Source organism: Pimephales promelas, chromosome 21 (assembly GCF_988280905.1).
Source record: "Pimephales promelas chromosome 21, fPimPro1.hap1.1, whole genome shotgun sequence".
NCBI classification, from domain to species: domain Eukaryota; kingdom Metazoa; phylum Chordata; class Actinopteri; order Cypriniformes; family Leuciscidae; genus Pimephales; species Pimephales promelas.
This window is the reverse complement of record NC_142789.1, coordinates 23,776,972-23,796,129: the sequence shown is the minus strand read 5'-3', so window position 1 is coordinate 23,796,129 and position 19,158 is coordinate 23,776,972. Positions and strand designations below refer to the sequence as shown.

Below are 19,158 nucleotides of genomic sequence, written 5' to 3'. Positions count from 1 at the left end.
GCACCAAAGGAGGATTCTGTCCCGCAAGGGTTTGAGTGAAGTTAAAGACTAAAAAAAAGTAGTTTATGGTTAAAAAAAAAAAAAAAAAAAAGTTTTACCTTGGACCAATTGAGGCGCTTCATGGAAGTTTCGGGTTTGAATTCCTTCTTGGGTTTCAGGCCGAAAGGCAGCGTGTGTTGGACTGAGTAGGATGTCAGGGCACCCAGTCCCAGAGGAGGAGGAGGGGGTGGAGGCATCCCAGGTACGAAGGCACAGCCTGGTAGAGGTGGTGGAGGTGGAGGGGGTGGCAAAGCTGCAGCCCCAGGAACAGGTGGAGGAGGAGTTGGGCATGAGGAAGAGGCCGGAACAGATTGCACTGAAGACAAGACCACTGGAACGGCTCCGCACTGTGAAAAGAGAAAACAAAAGGGTAGGAAAGAGAAGAAACATCCCTCATATTAATTCAGTTCTTGTTTCTAAACTAACTTCAAAACTTCAGCAAGATATCTGTTTTTGAAAGAAGTCTCTTATGCTCACAGAGGCTGCACTTATGTGTTGAAAAATACAGTTAAAACAGTAATATTTTGAAATATTACAATTCAATAAAATTGTTTTCTATTTTAATATATTTCAAAATGTAAATGTTGAATATTCAGCAGCCATTTTTGTTCAGAATTAATTCTATTAATGGTGCTCAAGAAACTATTATTATTATTATTATTAAAATTAATGTTAGTAAAAAAAACAAACAGTTGTGCTGCTTAATATATTTGTGAAAACAGCTTGTACTGAATGTTTTCCAGTACAAGCTCAGTATTTTAATGTTGCAAGCCTTATTCTCCTTCGACACAAAAGGTTTGTAACAGTATCATTTATGTACAACAGAGACTTACAGTACCTGTCCTTCCAGATTTACTCAGAAAAGTAAATATAAAAGATTAATAAGACCCTGTCCTTGATAAAAACACCTCAAACCCCTATCAAACATTCAGAGAAAACAAGTACAATACATTACACTAGTGTATTCACTCAATTGATTCTGAATGGCAAACAGCTGCAAGGGTGTGTGGGGAGGGGATTTATTGAACAAGTAGGTGTGCTCTAATTCAAACTGCACGCAAACCGGCCTCCAGATAATTCACAGGCTAAGAGTCAGCATGACTGACGCTCCTGCATATGTGGAGAATTGACTGGGTGATTACATTTTGCGTTGCTGCAAACGATCGCACCCCAAAGAGATGGATCAGCTTAACTGCCTGCACTCCAAACTTTCACTTCGCTCATTGGCCACCATCATTTAAGAATTGATCCGCTCTATCGACGATAGCCCGTTGAGCCAAAAAGCAATTGATCAAACAAACTGTTCAGTTGATGCCCTATTTGTCATGTCAATGGGAGGGGTTTGCACATCCGTAAAAAACGAAGAGTCTCGAGTCTTGAGTCGAGGACAGAATGGAAGAGAGGAGTACAGACACAAAGCAAGGAGAGTAAGAAAGAAAAAAAAACAGAGAGAAACTGCCATATGCAATTAGTGGCACAGGAAAAAAAAAACAATAATGGCCGATACTTTCCTAATATGGAGCCAATATACTATGCATTCCTACTTTGCAAAAATATGGCACACGTTTAATATTCTTTAAATGTTTATACTGTATATATGGTCAGCTCCCCTAAATATAATAGTGAGCAAGTAGACAGACAAGTCAGACAGACTGATACAGAGACTGATAGAATGATTGATGGACTGATAGAGCGATAGACAGACATAGACCATTTTAAGTATCCAATAGGCTTGAAGGCTACAATCTACATATATTATATTATATATTATCCTATACATATACATATATATATATATATATATATATATATATATATATATATCAATGTATACAAAAAAATCTCTTTAAAAGTTTTATTCAAAAAGATGAAATATGGAGTAGCTAAAATGAAATATGGAGTAGCTAAGATCAGGGCTTTAGAGCAGCTGTTCAGGGTGAATTAGAGACAACATTGCAACAGACTGTGCCAATCTCTGTCAGAAAGAAGTCCTAATGCTGTAAACAAGTTTAATATCAGCTTCAAAATATTTGTGCATGTAGGGCTGAGCAAAAGAAGGGGCATGATGACCATATTTGCCATACAAGTTATCACATTAAAAATGGCATAAATGCGAGGATGTGGGCTAAATCTCTTCATTATTATCATGGTATAGTGAGAGGTGTGTGTATTAGGGGCTAGCTACAGGCCAGACAGACCAGGGAGAACAGATGTGCTGTATTGCTTGTGTGGATCTAAACAAACCACTGGCCAAGGGCACAAGGTTTCAAATTTACCCCCAAACATAATGTATTGTAGCATTGCCATCTACCAAAGGAACCTGTGGCAAATTAGCCTTCCAGTTGGTCTGAGCAACAATTGAATTAGAATCATTTTCACATTATCCCGGAATATTTCTTGAGTGATTGTTTTTAATGCCAAAAACATCTTTATCTGATGCAAGAAATTCTGCATATTGTCTCTGTTTATTTCAGATAAATATGATCGAAATCCAATTAAAACAAATACGTCACTGGCGTAATCACTGTGGTTTCATGATTTCCCATTAACAGCATTTCATGTACACTAACCAAACAAAGACGTATATAAAAACACAAAAACAATGGGTAACACTTTATTTAAAGGGGTGTGCACAACACTGACATGACACTGTCATAAACATGACATAACACCTGTCATGAACATGAAGGAGTCTTTATGAATGTTTATGACTGTTGTCATTAAGTGTAATTGGGTAATTTTATGACACTTTTAATGCAAAGTTGACATTTTTAAAATATCTTTGTTAAGACAACTTGACATTAACAAAGACAAAAATATCTTGATTATGACAACTTGACCTTAACAAAGACAGAAATGTCTTTATGACAATTTGACATCAACCAAGAAATCATAACTAGTCCAACGTGTTCCACTTTACTTGAGGTAAGGGGAAATATTAATGACACTGTTGTTAAAGCATTTGACAGTGTAATAACCCTTAATGACATCTTTATAACTTGTACAATGTGTTCCACTTTACTTGAGGACAAGTAAAATATTCATGTCACAGTTATAATGGTGTCATGACAACCAAAGTTAAAACCAACCATAACGTATGACAGGGTAATGTAATGTTAACACAAAGCTAAATAACTTCTTTAAGTTTGATAATTAGACCTGTTACAACATATTTGTGACAGGTTATGATTTCTTGGTTAATGTCAAGTTGTCATAACAAAGGCATTTTAAACAATGTCAACTTTGCATTAAACTAAAAGTGTCATAATTTACCGAATGAAGCTTAACGACAACAGTCATAAACATTCATAAAGACTCCTTCATGTTCATGACAGGTGTTGTATCATGTTTATGACAGTGTCATGTCAGTCTTATGCACACCCCTTCAAATAAAGTGTTAACAAACAATGTCAGAAAGAAAGAGAATTAAAGAAAAAACAGAAAGTTAGACGGATGCAACAAACAAAAGTACAAACGAGTTAGAGAAAGAGTGGAATCCCTGCAGCAATGCCATCAGTCACAAAAATAGCCAAAACAAAGAGAAAGAAATGTGCATGGATACCTGGTTTCTATAGGCCTGAAGTTCAGCCTCCAGCTCATTGATCTTCTCCTCTCTCTTCAACATCTGGGCTTGAGCTTCCTGTCTTCCCAGGAACTCCTCATCAAGCTGGAGAGCAAAACCATATCAGCAGATGACAAAAACTAATACACAAAAACAAAATCAATCATAACAGTTCTTATGACAGTTTGAGTACTGCTCAACTGTGTTCTTCTGTTAATTACAGTATGTACTAAGGCTGAGAACTAATTATTGAAATGAAATATAATTACACTACAATAAGAAATACAAAACATAGCTAATTTAATTATGGTTCATCCAAAAAGTTCTGTAAGAAGATTTGCATTGAGAAAGAAAGATCAATCTTTAAACTGCTTTACCATGCAACGAGCTAAAATTATGTAGAGGGTCTTGACGAATCTAAATTTTATGAGCTACCGTATATAATCAGGCTAGTTTAGGCTTACACATTGCTTAGTAGTGGATGCTAAAAAGGTCAATAGAATCACAGACAAATAAACAAACAAATTGGCAGATTTATTGCACTACAGTTCAAGTTTGGGTTCACTACGGAAATAAATAATTTTACATTGTTACAAGAGTTCACGTTTAAAATATTTGCTGTTTATTTGAACTTTCTATTCATTAATGACTTCTGGGAAAAAAAGACACTTTCAAAAACTTTAAAACATCCTAGCGCTAATTGGTAGTGTGCATTTATTTACATACGACAAAATTAAAAATAGCAACAACCTTTTATTGCACAAAACTAATAGTGACAGGTGTTTTTGTGGCGGATGAATATAGATATGAAACTTTTCACAAAGGGAAATACATAAAAGTTTGAGTTCCAATCATTTACTGGATGTGAAACCACTTGTTGCTCATTTTAAAAGTTAACTAGCCACCAGGAAAGGATGTAGTTAAAACGCAGTGGTTTGGCATTTATAGATCCGTTGCCCTCGACCACGTACATTTCGGCCTACAATTATAAAGGAACGCTCCCAACAATCAATACAGGGGCCTTTTTAATCTCAGAATACTGTTAATTACAAATGGCTGTTTGAACGATTTCAAGTAATCTCGCCTTAATTAAAGAAAGCTAAATGGTGCAGTCGTGAATGGTCTTCAAAGGCCGCATACTTCATTAGAGGAGCTAAAGTTAGAAGAAAGAAATAGAAAACAAGGTAGGGGTGGAAGATAAAGAAGAGGGAAAGAAAGGGCACTTGCCTTTTGAGCTAACTCTGAGGCCCTCTGTTCATACTCCTCAGTCCTGGCTTTATCCACACACACCTCTGCAGTGAAATGAAGGAGAGGTTAACCATTATAGTGTGTAAAAAAACAAATTAACCAACTCATATGTGAGAGTATAAACACACCTAACAGGTGGCTGAAGTCTACATCCAGACGTTTGCGGTATGTGAAATCAGGATCTGTGCCGCAACGATGGAGGACAATTTGAGACACACACTCCTCTATGATCTTAAAATACTGAGGCCTAGAGGACAGAGAACATGAGAGAGTGAGGAGGGAGGAAAAAAAAATCAATGCATTGTATTATCTTTTTGGGAATATGGTACCATTGACTCGGGCACAAAATGAGAAAAATTGTTAAATTAACTCGACAGTAGCGATACTGGCTTATACAAGCTGTTAACTGATGCAATGAAAATGACTGAGTCCTTTAAATCTGTGATGCTGCTCGACACTCATATAAAACAGAAAGAGATATAAAATGGAGAGGGATATGGAGAGAGACGTAAGAAAAGTGAAAAGGGATGGCGTATGCAATAATGTATAGAGTGAACTAATTGTGGCATGAAGCAAAGGATGTCCTTAACTTCACACTTAGAGTCACTGGTAAAATCAAACTAACCTGCTCTTTTGCTTCCCTATTCAAATAAAAGCTCATCATATGCATATCTATATATTTTCATTTAAAAAACAGAAGTGATATCCGCCTGCATATTATGAACGGAGTTGACATTTAATAAATTTAGCCTTTGTTACTGAATACAGAACTAGACTCACAATTAGAGTCTTTTCATTAAAAAGATTAAAACTAGCAGAGCTTTCAAGTAGAAATAATTAGGATCAATCAGTCTCTTTGATCATAGGTGATCATTTGACCTTTTTCATGCATAATTTCTACGAGGTACTCTGAAGTTGACACCATATAATAATGTTTAAAATTACACACCAAAATAATGTCTCGATTTTAATTATAATCAATTATAATGAAAAAAGTCTCAGTATTCTAGTGCCATTAATCATGTTCACTAATTGATATGTTTGAAAACGGCACAAATAATGTACATAAATAAACCTCATATTTGAAATCTCAAATCTGCTAATATGGTTGACAAATTCAAATGAAAAAATTCAGATGACTATACTCAGTTATAGGTTGAGTCAGCATTAAAGGCACATAAATCCACAATCCCATAGGGAATAACTGACCATAAAAAGAAAACATAAGCAATGTGTGGTCATTGAATGTTCTTTTCCATAATGACTTCAGGAAGAGCAAAACAACCACTTGAAGAGCACAATTGGCATGTGAACGCGTGTAATGAGGTATACATTGCCTATCTGCTGTGGTTTTTAAAACTAAGTAATATATCCTGTATTCTACATATTAGGAGCCTCTCTTTTGATCAAGACCAGGTTTAACAAACCCCCAGCTGTGAGCTCGAAGACATGAAAAGTCTCTTTAAAGCAGACGCCACAGATGAAACGAGAGAGAGAGAGAGAGAGAGAGAGAGAGAGAGAGAGAGAGAGAGAGAGAGAGAGAGGATGGGGGGCGGGGGGATATGGTGAAGGGGAACAGTAATGTGGGCATGTGAGATGAGAGGAAGATGAAAGCAGGTTCATTCTCTTTGTTAGACACTGTCATTGGATAGTTTGGGGGGAAGAGACCAGCAGGGTGTGTGTGGACTGTCTGTGTAGAATAAGCAGCATTCATGGACAGAGTTTAGAGAGAAATGTTCATGAGGAGAGAAGAGCTTACTGGGATGACTGGGACCGTTTAATAATAGTCGACCAATTCACCAGCAGGACTCAAAAAGACGACACAGCAAATGTATGGATATTTGGTCAGGATGTGTGTTAAGAAACAAGTTCTCCAGGATACGTATATTTGCAAGATTAATTGCAGGACAGGATACAAAAAGGTCCACCCTCCAAGTATGCAAGTATGTGTATGTGTATGGATGGATGGATAGAGAGAGAGAGAGAGAGAGAGAGAGAGAGAGAGAGAGAGAGAGAGAGAGAGAGAGAGAGAGAGAGAGAGAGAGAGAGAGAGAGAGAGAGAGAGAGAGAGAGAGAGAGACTGAGAGTCAGACAGACAGACTGAGACAGTCTCGGATGGATGGATGGATGGATGGATGGATAGAGTCTGAGACAGACAATCAGACGAGACAGACGAGACAGATAGATAGATAGATAGATAGATAGATAGATAGATAGATAGATAGATAGATAGATAGATAGATAGATAGATAGATAGATAGATAGATAGATAGATAGATAGATAGATAGATAGATAGATAGACAACCAGAGTCTGAGACAGACAGACAGACAGACAATCTGAGACGGACGGACAAATAGGCAGACAGACAGATAAAGAGATACACAGACAATCAGAGTCTGAGACAGACAGACAGAACGATATGTGCATCAGCTGCAGAAAGAGTGTTGCTTTTCTCCAGTACCACCACTCAGCAGATGGCCTCTATCTCTACACCTCTCTTTGCACTTCTCTTTTCTGTCAAAGCTGTTATTCTAAAAACAATATACATCTCACTGGCTAAAGATCTTGAAAAGCTGTTCTCCAACACACAACACACTGAGTCATTAGTGAGACCTTTACTGCCATGAAGATGTATGCTGTTGCATCACTGGCACTAATTAGACCGAAATCAATGAAAAACCTCAGACTAGGTTGTAGAGGGAAGAGAGGCAGTATTTTCATTAAACTGAATATGAATAAGATGAATATAACGTGGCGGAGTTGGTTTTGAAAGACATTTTCTTTTTTCACAAGTTTATGAAACGTCTTGTGTGTCCAATACTATTTAACAGTTCAAACACACCAACTCATTCCTTAATGTTATTCTAAAATACATCAATTAGTAATAATACATTCAAAATGAACAAAATCAAAGTAATAGAAGTTTGTGAAGGAAGTAGTAACTAGATAAAATGTTTAACATGTCAAAGAATTTTTTTTTTTTTTTTTTTTTTAAGTAAGTAGCCTTCCTTTGTCAAAATTACATAGCCATCTCTTGTCATCTAGTCAGCTCAATAAAAACAATTCAATAAATACATAAACAAGCACTCCTCACCGGGTGAAATAGTCATTCCTGACCAGCAGCAGGTGCTGCAGTATGGAAAGAAAATGGCTCTCAGCGCTTGTGTCCTTCACAGAGCAATATAACACATTAAAGACATCACCAATATCAGTACACACTGTGTTAAGGAGCACTCAAGCACTGCCACGGGTAAATTAAAGGAAACAAATGGAAAAATACAGAAAAAGAACATACTCTCTTATGAATAACGTAGACACGGAGACAGAGCAATGACTTATTGACTAGCCTTGTCAAAGCATGAGACTTGTAAAACACTAAATGAAAGCAAATGAATAAGGGAGATTTATGGTTTTGATTAAATCTAAGAAAACATCAATGCAATCAGTGATATTATTACACTCCGCATATGACCACCATATTAGTGTTGGAGGTCCTCTAAGGATCAAATAATGAGTGGGAGAAAGAAAGAGAAGATGACACAGGAGAGGGAGAGTTTTCTGAGGAGCGTTTAAGTGTGGACAGAATTTCAAATGAAATTGTATCAGCATCAGAAGGATATTCCAGTTCACTCCTAATGTCCTCCAGGCGATGGGAGAACTCAATCATGTCCTCCTCCTTGTGCTCCTCAAAGACCTTCAGCTGAATATCCAGAGCATCGTTTTTTACAATGTTCAGGCTCTACATCGAGGGAAGCGTAAGGTTAAACAAAGAAGAGAAGAACAAATTAAATGGGACAAGCAATAGAAAACATGATATTCCTTTTTAAATAAAGAAATCTACTATGTAGAAATATAACTCCGATCTAAAACACGCTTGCTTGTACTTGGAACTACCTGCCAGTCCACCAAATCTATTGCAGTAAATTAAAACCAAGTGCGGATTCATACAAGAATAAAGCTTATTGGACTTGACACTAAGATTGGTTGCATAAATTGTGCACAATTATTAAAAAAAAAAAAAAATCCAAATGTGAAGTTTCACTTCTTTCATCAAGCTGTGAAAAAAAGCTTATTTAAAAAAATAAAATAATCACAGTACTGATGTCTGAACCACAAGAACATTAACACATGGTACACATTTCCACAAACAGTATTCTGGAAAAAAAAAAAAAAAAAAACGTGGGAGTATTGTTGCTCATTTCATATGCAATAGGTTATGCGTTAGCCAATCAGAACAGGGGTCAACTACATTCAGAAGTCCAACAGATAAGGAAGCAAAACAGCAGGTGCAATTCCAAGTAGACAGCAAGAATGAGGGGAAAAAAAAAATCATGGGAAAATTACATTCAACTGCTTTTGTCGCAAGAAAACGTGACTAAAATTTTAAGTGGACTTTCAGGGGAAAATGTGGAATATGGCCACTTTAAGAGGGAAAAAAAGAGAAACACTGACAAAACTATTTCCAAAAATGTGTATTTAGAAAAAAATACAAAATAATTTTGCTTTCATTCCATCTCTTTTTATTCTCTACTCCCATTTTTGAAGCAGCCTCTGTTTTGAATAATAAATAAGACATGCGTGAGGCATTAATCTATCCCACTCACACACACTCAGGCTTTCATTTCACACACTTCTCTCCTGTTTTGTTCAGGCAGTTTTCAGTTGTTTGTTGATAGAACATAACCACATTCAGAATGCCAAGAGGAGACAGACCGAGAGAAAGAGACCAATCCAATCCTGGCTGTAGCTATTGATTCAACAGAGCGACCTCTCCTTCAGGCCTCATAAATTATTCGCAGACCCATTTTACAATATTTCACTCAAGTGGACAACTCATTTAAATATTAATACACAGACAGTGGTGGAGCCGCTTACCGGCAGGATCTCTCGCAGGCCGCAGCGCATAAATTCATTTCGGATGTGCAGCCTGAAGTCCAACTCATCAGGAGACGTTACGAGGGCATTGATGAGCTGCATGCAAGCCACCTAAAGGCAAAAAAACATTGGGTATGAGTATGCGTTTTTTTTTTTTTGTTTGTTTGTTTGTTTTTTATATACACACACAAATACTGTATATATATAGAGAGAGAAATATGAGACTGCAGTTTGGACTTCATGTAGAGCATCACTGTGGTTTATGACTCTCACAGAGATCTCAGCCAACAAAGGATTCCATCACCTCAGTCAAAATCTTCTATTCATTTCCTCAAGCAACACAGATCATCAATTATGGATCAGCCTTCTTCGCGACACCCTAAATCACACATGTGTGAGGAAATGTTTAGCTAAAAGGAACTGGTGCATTCAGGGGACCGAGACATATTGAACAGACAGTGAATTGTCTGTATGGCCCTGTGTGTCTCTACCTCCTGTTCACCTTGACACCCTCAAGGGACCCTCAAGGCTCAATTCTTGCACCACACCTATTCAACCTGTAAATGCTCCCACTGAGCCAAATAATGGAGAGAAAAAAAATGCTTACAATTTGCATTGAAGTAGTAAACAGTTGGATGTGCCAAAACTCTCTTCAGTTAAATGAAGACAAAACTGAAGTCATTGAAAACAAAGATGAAGTTCTCAAGGTGAACGCATACCTTGACGCTAGGGGTCTAAAAACTAAAAATCAAGTCAGGAATCTTGTTGTATCTCTAGAGTCAGACCTCAGTTTCAGTAGTCATGTCAAAGCAATAACTAAATCAGCATACCATCATCTCAATAATATTGCAAGAATTTGATGCTTTGTTTCCAGTCAAGATACAATACAATAATACAAACAGTTGACAGACAAGGAAATCTGCTAGTTATAACAATTAAACAAGCAGAAATACAGATGGAGACAACAATAATGAATAGTTTAGATAGGGAAAAAACATACATTTTGATAGAGAAAGAATGTAACAAAGAAGTGAAAAAGTGGAGGACAGAGAGATAGAATGAAAAACAGTTATTTACTGAGCATGGTGAATATATGAGTTTTAAGCTGAAATTTGAGGTCTGTAGGTTAGGGGTTGCACGAAGATCAGATTGCAGCTTATTCCACAGCTTAGGGTCGACAACACCCACAGTAGACAGTTTATACTTGGGTACAACAAGCAGATTATCATTGCTGGATCTGAGGGTCCGAGCAGGAACATATGGTTGCACTAACTCAGCGAGATATTTAGGTGCAAAAACATTGATGATGTTTTTAAAATAGAAAAAAAAAACCTCAAACATATAGCTTTTAAGATCTGCTTGGACAGACAGAACATTTTGATATATAAGACAACAATATTGTATTATGTAACTCATTTGTTCCTCTATCAATATCACTGCTGAATCAACACAAGAGTAAAGAAGTGATAGTTTCCCTCACTCCTCCTTTAATCCACATATTTATGGCTATTGAAGACCACTCTTGCAGGGCGGAGCCCCCATAATATTGATTAAGTATCTATTTTTATTGATGACTATATTTTAAGCTTTTTTAGGTTGTGAGTTGTAATTGTTGGAGATGGTACTGCAGGAAAAATGTCGGTGCACATGGACAATAAAGTGCTATCTATTATCCATATTTGTGTGGCTCAGCGATTGAACTGTGGGAGAAATCTCAGCAAAATTAAGAGCAAAACAGACACTTGCTGACTTTCATGAGGGAAAAGAAAAGCATAAGCCATTAATAATTTTACCATCTTAATCTGCCTACTGAACATGCCTGATGAGAGGACAGGATGAGGAAAGACAGAGAAAATACATTACTATGAGAATCACTCACCCTCCATTAGCTCAGGGTAACACAGAGTTAAAAGAAATATATACATATTGACGTAGACATGAAAACACAAAATATGTATTGATAAAACAACATGCTGAATCATTTACTCCCAAACTCCCATGGATGAGCAGAAACATGCAGAAGGAAAATACTTTGAATCCTCTTTAAGCTTTACTTAAATTCTTCAAAAATAAAGTTGTCATATGCGGTCTATGGTCGACCCTGAGCTCTCTCTGCCTCACTCCTACATAAACTGAACTTTATGCACTTTTTCTGGGTGTGTGTCTAAGAGCATCTATTTGAAGGAACATGCACCTACTGTAAATATATCTCAGGCAAGAAAAGGAGAGCAGAGTGAACTCCCAAACTGTTCTCAGTGATAATGGTCTGTAATAAATGATTTATGTAGTTAAAAGAGATCACAGCTGACTATTAGCAGGAACAATAACCAGTCGATCAATAGAACATCACTAGAGGCCCCTAAACACACCAGTTGGCCTTCATCAATATTAACCAGCATGTGTGTCTTGGTTATTTTTTGGGCTGTTTTTCTCGTTTAAACAATTCCTACCCAATAAGGGCCGTTTCCTGTGTGTAGCGCATGCAATTGCGTCGTATTACAGTAACTATTCAACAGTATAAAAAGCTTTTGAGCTGAAAGAGGAGATATTATTGAGTTGATTAATGTTAAACTATATTTTGCTCGAGTTTCAGCACTACTAAATGTTTCTCTCTGCAGGTCACAGTAAAACAATAAAGCACACTGACAGCATCCTGTCATTATGTCAAAAGAATATATATTTTTAGCTGTAACATTAACAGCTGAGTTAGTGGTTTATCCTAAATGCTGGATATGAGAATGCATGTGAACACGTGCTCGCTCTATACATATTTGAAGGGAATGTTCTGTGCCTCTCTTTCACCTCCCTCTGCTACCAATTAAACTGAAAAATGGTTACTTTGATCAGCCTCAACAATGAAGCCGTGCAGTTAACGCAGCCAAAACCAGTGCATGTTGTTCGGTAGGGCCAGCATACTCCAGAGTAACAGGGCACTCACATTCTGCGACAAGAGAGTCTGGAGACAGTCAAACCTAAGCATTCAGATAAGGTGTAGGACACAACAAGTCATCTGCATGGTCCTTGGAAAATTCCCAATTTTTACAGAGAGAGACGAGAAATAATAACAGACGGACAGATTTTCTACTGTTGGAGTACTTAAATAAAACTGTCCATGTCCATTATAAGATTTGTGGTTTACAGACCCTGACTCAAGGTGCACTTCTGTCTTATTTAGAGGCATAGGACTAAATATCCCTAGTCAAATTAGAAATTATTGATGGAATTATTTTAAATCTTATCAAGGATGCTTGTCTAATGGTAGTTTGTGCTTTACAATACAAATTGAGTGCTTTAACTGGCAACACTAATCTTAAAAATGTGAGCCCCTAAGCATGCTGGCTAAACAAAAGGTCATGTTGATTTGTCAGAAAGGGGCAGAAAATTAAGTTAGTTTTATAACGTTAAATTTATTTAGGAACACAGAGTATCTTTACTTGTATAAGCTTTTGCAATGTGTTCTTGTATAAAATACCACCAAAGATCATTAACAAGCAGACTTGGTCATTTGTTTTTTGATCCTTTTTAGTGTAGGCCTCTATACATTTTAAAGTGTAAATTGCATTTTAGAGGTGATTCAGGGCATGTGACTTTATCGTTATATTGAAGTCACTACCAACAAAACTGCTGGTGCTTCATCTCAGCATGACCATTTAGCAGCACTAAAATCTCTGAGGGAAACGTTCAAAATGAAATATTATATAAAGAAAATGTATTTCCTGAGCAATACACACAACACCAGTCTGTTACAATAGAGGAAACAGCACTGTAAGAATGGTTTGTTTTATACTGAAGTGTTATTAAATTAATATACAGTCATATTTAACAGTGATATTTGTGCAACCACTGAAATAATAATGCATATTATTATTATTTTAATACATTAATTCCCATTCAATTTAGTAATATATATATATATTAATCTAAAATTATATGAATATAGTTCATTGCTTAACAAAAATACTTGTCAGGCTCAAGTGGATTTTTTGAAGGGGCAAGTGAGAGAGGAAGGCATCCAAACTTCGGCCACCAAAAATTTTCAGCTGAGATTTATTTTTGCTTCATTCTCATATTAAATAGCCATTTGAATGAATCGGTTGAATGAATAACTTAATGACTCACTCATTAAGACAGTCAATTGCCGCCACCTATTAGCGTCTAAGTTTTGTATTTAAAAGCATCATTGCATTTCTCCAATATTTCATATTTGTGTCTGTGCATATGAAAAATATATATATATTTTTCCCTTCAAAATCACAGATCACAGCGATCCTATTTTCATTTTCTTTAGAAAGTGGCACCAGTTCAACCTGAAAGCATTTTCACTTTCTTTTGCATTTAGTATGGGTATAAATGTGTATATTTGACTGAGTGTGTATTTTACCATACAAGGTCATGAGGGCATTGAAAGGGATGTATCAGCAGAAGATGAGTGAACAAGAAGACATATGAGGAGCAGAGAACTTTTACCTGTAACTGGACGGAGCGAACACTAAGGCCTTGGACGATAGGGTTAAAGCGGGCCACCCCTCTTCCCTCTGTTGCCGTGGTGATGGCTTCAAGGACCTTCTCCAAACTTTGTACAGGAAAAAAAAAAGAGAAAATAGGAGTCACACTTCTCACTGGTATGGAGAGCACTTTAAATGCACTTACTGCTCCTGAAATACTTTTCATAAAAAACACTTGCACCTTTTCATTGTTTACATGAAGCTGATATTTAAAAAAAAAAGAGTGTTTTGATGAAGCAGTCCTGATGACTCCTTTATGCATCCAAACTATATGTATGATCTGCTTATAATTTCAATGCAAAAAGCCCAAACAAAAAACACATAAAAAGGAAAAAAGATCTGCAATGGTATGTACAAGGCTGTATTGATGTATAAAAATTGGTAAGCAGAAAGGGTGCCATGATATAATTATGATGCCATGATAAAAAGTTCAACAAACCAACTGAACACACAAAATATATTAAATAAATACTTGATACCCTATTTGAGAACACAGAGGTTAAATATTACAATGGGGGAATAAAACTATAACAGAAACTATATAATTGAATTAAATAATGAAATTAGGCTGAATAAGAAAGAACAATAATTGCGTCATAACCAGATTTGATTTCAACTGAAAGGCTGGAAAAAGCAAGTCGGGAGGCTTACATATTTTCTTCTCCCACAATGCAGATTGCAGAAAGCAGTTTAACCACATCTGTCATCATGGCCGGCTGACAAGGGTCAATGGCTTGGGCCAACAGTGCCAGACTAGTCTCCTCCCCAAGGATCCGCTCCAGTCCATACTGCAGACAGACAGAATAAGTTATGTAATTCATAACCTGGTGTAAATCAGTAATTCCTGCAATGCTATTCTGCAGTGACACTGTTAAATCTACAGCATCTTAGTAAAATATCAATTTAGTGAATCTGACTTAATAAGAATTACTGCACAAAACAGAGGGCTAAAAAGGACAGCCAACAGAAGTGCATGGTGGAAAAAAAGTAAACGAATATTACTATTTCTGAAATATTAAAGCTGCAGTCTGCAGTTTTTCCTCTTTGTCGCCATCTCTGTTCAAAATCTGCCATTGCAGTCATTCGCGGAATTATCAACTTTACGCGAGTTATAGTTTGACACCGCACAGACAGGATTAACACATTGGCCCTCATTTATCATTCTTGCGTAGAAACAGGTGTTGGCGTAAGATTATGCTTACACTCCTCTCACCGCCTGATTTATGCTGTGCGTACCTTTGAAATCCAGGTGTACGCAATGCCTGCTCTTGATAAATCCCGCGGCCCGAAAACGATCGTCATTAGAATAACACGCCCCTAAATATTCAAGTCTCCGCTCCCCCACGCCCTCATTTTACGCCTTGTACACACGGAAGACGGCAAAGAAAAGAAACTTCTATGACGTGGAGCCGAAATGACCTAGCACAAATGCATTATTTTACAGCACGTCTTTTGTATTAGCATGCAATTTCGAATCATGTCACATGTATTGGTGTGTACAATGAACGTCCCTATGATCAGGTCACATGTATAATAGTGATGATGATGATGATGATGTGATGTGAAGTACCATTCATTCACATTAATAATTGCATGACAATTTGTAATATTCTTATTATTATTATGATTTGTATTAATGACGCTTATTGTTATTTAGAAGAAAGATGCTGTTATTATTATTATTTGTATTATTATTATCATCATTTAAAAGAAAAAGAATGTATTTTTTTTATTATTTTTTCAGTCTGAATTATTTTTTTGGTCATTGAAATCCTTTCATTACCGAACCCAGTCCATGCACACCTGCCGCCTGAAACGTCAGTTAAAGCACACAGGCTCGCAACTGAAGGAATAGTTATGCTTACAAATCAAATGCTTTGGTAAAGTCACAGAAATTAAACATTGAAATCCATGTCACACAAAAATAAACACTGTTTTTAAAGTTTATAATTACTATGTTGTTTTTTTGTTTATATATATCATATCTCTTAGTTTGTCAATGCGTTTTGTGGTGCCAGTAATTTTTATACGCATTTCCTCACTAACTCAAAATGTGCGTACATCACCTCCTGAGCTGGTGTAGGATTTGAGCGTGCCGTACGCCAACGTCCATATTTTTTGGGTGTAGGCAAGGTGTACGGTGGAAATTTGGTGCACGCACTTTTGATAAATGAGGGCCAATGTTTGGGGAGAGTGTGCAGCTGTCAATCATCGCGCCAATGTCGATACTGGAATTCAGAATCACAGATTATTCTTTTTGGAAGTATGACCAACATAATGATTTTCACCAGAAAATGTCATCTGAACAAGTAAGAAACATCCACTTTTGTTCTGGTTCTGACATTGCAGTAAATCGCGCTGATTAAATCTAAAAATCATTTATCAAGCAAAACCGTGCTAATTATACTTAGTTCTCAAATTGTTATTGTTACCAACATCAGCATTCCGTGACTACATGTAATGTCCTTCCGATATGTATCCTTGTTTTCGCATGGGTCCGGTTGTAGTCTCTTTTTTTTCTGTGGCCACTCCGAAGTCCGAACAAAGTCTTTTGTATTTTATAGCAGGTGAATCTATTGTCACTGTTGCTAGTCGTTTGAACCTTTCTGGACCCGCCATCAAACTGATACGTTTCTTTACATCAAGTACAGTGAGAAAAGTCAATAAATTTCCACCTCCAACATCCTACTAGCCGAGACTCCTCATTTATGTGTACAGATGGGACGCAATGAAGCAAAGACATGCTTGAATCGCCCGCGGAAATTAACCAGTACCACTGGAATTAAAAACATTATTACAAGCTTACCGTTTTGAATCGAGCTACGGCAAGCAGATAGCGTTGAACACTGGCTGGTTATGCATTTTCTCAAATATGTATTTTGGATCATTTTTAACCCAAAAAAAGCTATGGATTGCAGCTTTAAAATAAAACATAATAATAAAAAAACATTACAATAACCATATTCAACAAAATATAAATCAAAATTAGGGTTAATTATTGTAAACATTAAGCTATAAGGAATAAATATAAAATATTGAGGGACACATTAAATTCAGAGTAGTCATTTTGGAGAAGAGTTTTAGTTTTAAATTAGAGGTGACTTTTTAAAAGTGGAGGAAATAAAGAAGGGCATAACGTAGCTGTCTGTTGCTCTGTCCTTGAAGTAATGACAAAACTGCGATCAGGGATATGTTAATAGTAGCATGAAAGAGAAAGGAGGGTGAAAAAAAAATAAAGAAATGGCAAACATAAAGGTGAATGAAGAACACAGTCACAGGACAGAAAAGCCTTGGGGGTCTAGAACGACAAGAGTGGATCAAGACCCGCAGAGAGAAGCAAGGAGTCTAAGAGGGAAGAATATAAAATATAAAAAACGGGGGTATGGTTAATGACGACCGCAGCGCCAACACCACAGGACAAATTTCTCATTAATTCTAAACACTCTGATGTAACTTAAAAGATCTCCACTCTGTCAATCTTTAGGTATAACAGATACACTTGTCTCATTGTTAAAAATGGAAAGACTAATTTTGAAATTGTGCTTTTTTAGAAACTAACAAATATAAACATGGGTTTTAATGACATGCTAAAATTGGAAGACCCAAATTGGCTGCCATCTTGCAACAACACAAAAACAACTTGTGACTCAAGTTTAGCAATTTTCAAGACATGAATCATGCTGAGTGAATTCATTTCTAACTAAAAAGCTTTAGGACAGCAAATACACCAAGTTGTGTTAATTGCTCTATAACTCATGCCAATTAATGGCTCCGACTGCCATAGCTCAGACTTCTTGACATTCAGAACAGATGTTTATGCTGTTTTTTTTTTATGCAAACTTAAGTATGAAAACATCCTTCCCGCCTCAGAGGCACACAAGGGAGATAACGCGTTATCACAGTGTTTACGCACAGTAATGGATGTAAACATATTTGAGCCATTTTTTCTCTTAATTCGTTGGGAGAAGGTGACAGATGGATGGGAGCACCTGGCTGGCAGGCAACATGACCAGAATACGTCCCATGATGCTGCTGGGTTAAAGTAAGAGGTCTGGAGCGGTGACAGGCGTCTGGGCAAATAAGGCTATCAGCATCTATCCGGTGCTTGGGATTAGACCAAACCTTTAGGGCTGAGAGGTACGTGTAGTAGATTTTGAAACTGGCAGAAACCAAAACTGGGATCTTCAACAAGTTAATTCCCAAAATGACTACACAGAAATAGACACAGTGAGCGTTTTTCTTTTGATCCCACAGAAACAGGCCTCAGGAAAACAACAATGGCCACAACCCATTTATATTTCCTCAGTGGGTGACCATGCCAGATTTCCAACTGAAATATTCACTGATGCACTTAAATTGCTTTGTTTCCATTTTAAATTAATGGCATGTCAACTAGAGCTGATGACGAGACACAATCGAATACAATCAATAGCTTGTTTTCATGTGACGTCACGCCACTGTGTTGCCATGCCGCGAAATGCAGATGGAGGGCAGGAAGTGATTTTCTATATTTAGGAAGCACTATAACACACTCAAAATGCCTATGTTTTGCGTCGTTTATGGTTGCTCAAATCGATCAAACCACGAGGAGTTTTTATCGTGTGCCAAAAGTTGTTGTTCATTAGGGTGGAAAATACAAGAATTTGACAGAAAAACACAGGGAAAAATGCCTTGCAAACCTACGTCTGCGGTCGGGAGGAGCCGAATGGGAAAATGCCTGTGTGTGTGTGTGTGTGTGCAGTGATCACTTCGTCAAATGTGAGTTAATACATTATTTATGTGGCTTACAATAACATTATTCAGGTGTTTAAATACACTTATGTGGCTGTTTGTGTAACATACAAGTTTCCGAACTTTGTAAAGTCAAAGTATGTCTGTAAGACAAGTTAGTTGCTGATATCTACAGCCTCGATGGCAGGCAAATCTC

The 19,158-nt window shown here is 36.9% G+C and overlaps 1 protein-coding gene across 4 annotated transcripts in view; it reads right to left on the bottom strand.

The window, feature by feature from the left end:
* Positions 1–19,158, bottom strand: part of diaph3 (diaphanous related formin 3) — a 317,511-nt gene that overhangs the window by 198,698 nt on the left and 99,655 nt on the right. For all 4 annotated transcript variants that reach the window (XR_016148350.1, XM_089124819.1, XM_039673952.2 and 1 more), the window contains 9 exons: positions 14,883–15,019; positions 14,194–14,299; positions 9,727–9,837; positions 8,472–8,590; positions 7,946–8,062; positions 4,978–5,096; positions 4,829–4,893; positions 3,602–3,706; positions 99–386 (listed from right to left, as the gene is read on the bottom strand). Coding sequence is in view for 3 of the 4 variants with exons in the window: in XM_089124819.1 (XP_088980945.1) it covers positions 99–386; positions 3,602–3,706; positions 4,829–4,893; positions 4,978–5,096; positions 7,946–8,062; positions 8,472–8,590; positions 9,727–9,837; positions 14,194–14,299; positions 14,883–15,019 (1,167 nt within the window). In the remaining variant the exon portion in view is untranslated. The remainder of the gene's footprint in view (positions 1–98; positions 387–3,601; positions 3,707–4,828; positions 4,894–4,977; positions 5,097–7,945; positions 8,063–8,471; positions 8,591–9,726; positions 9,838–14,193; positions 14,300–14,882; positions 15,020–19,158) is intronic.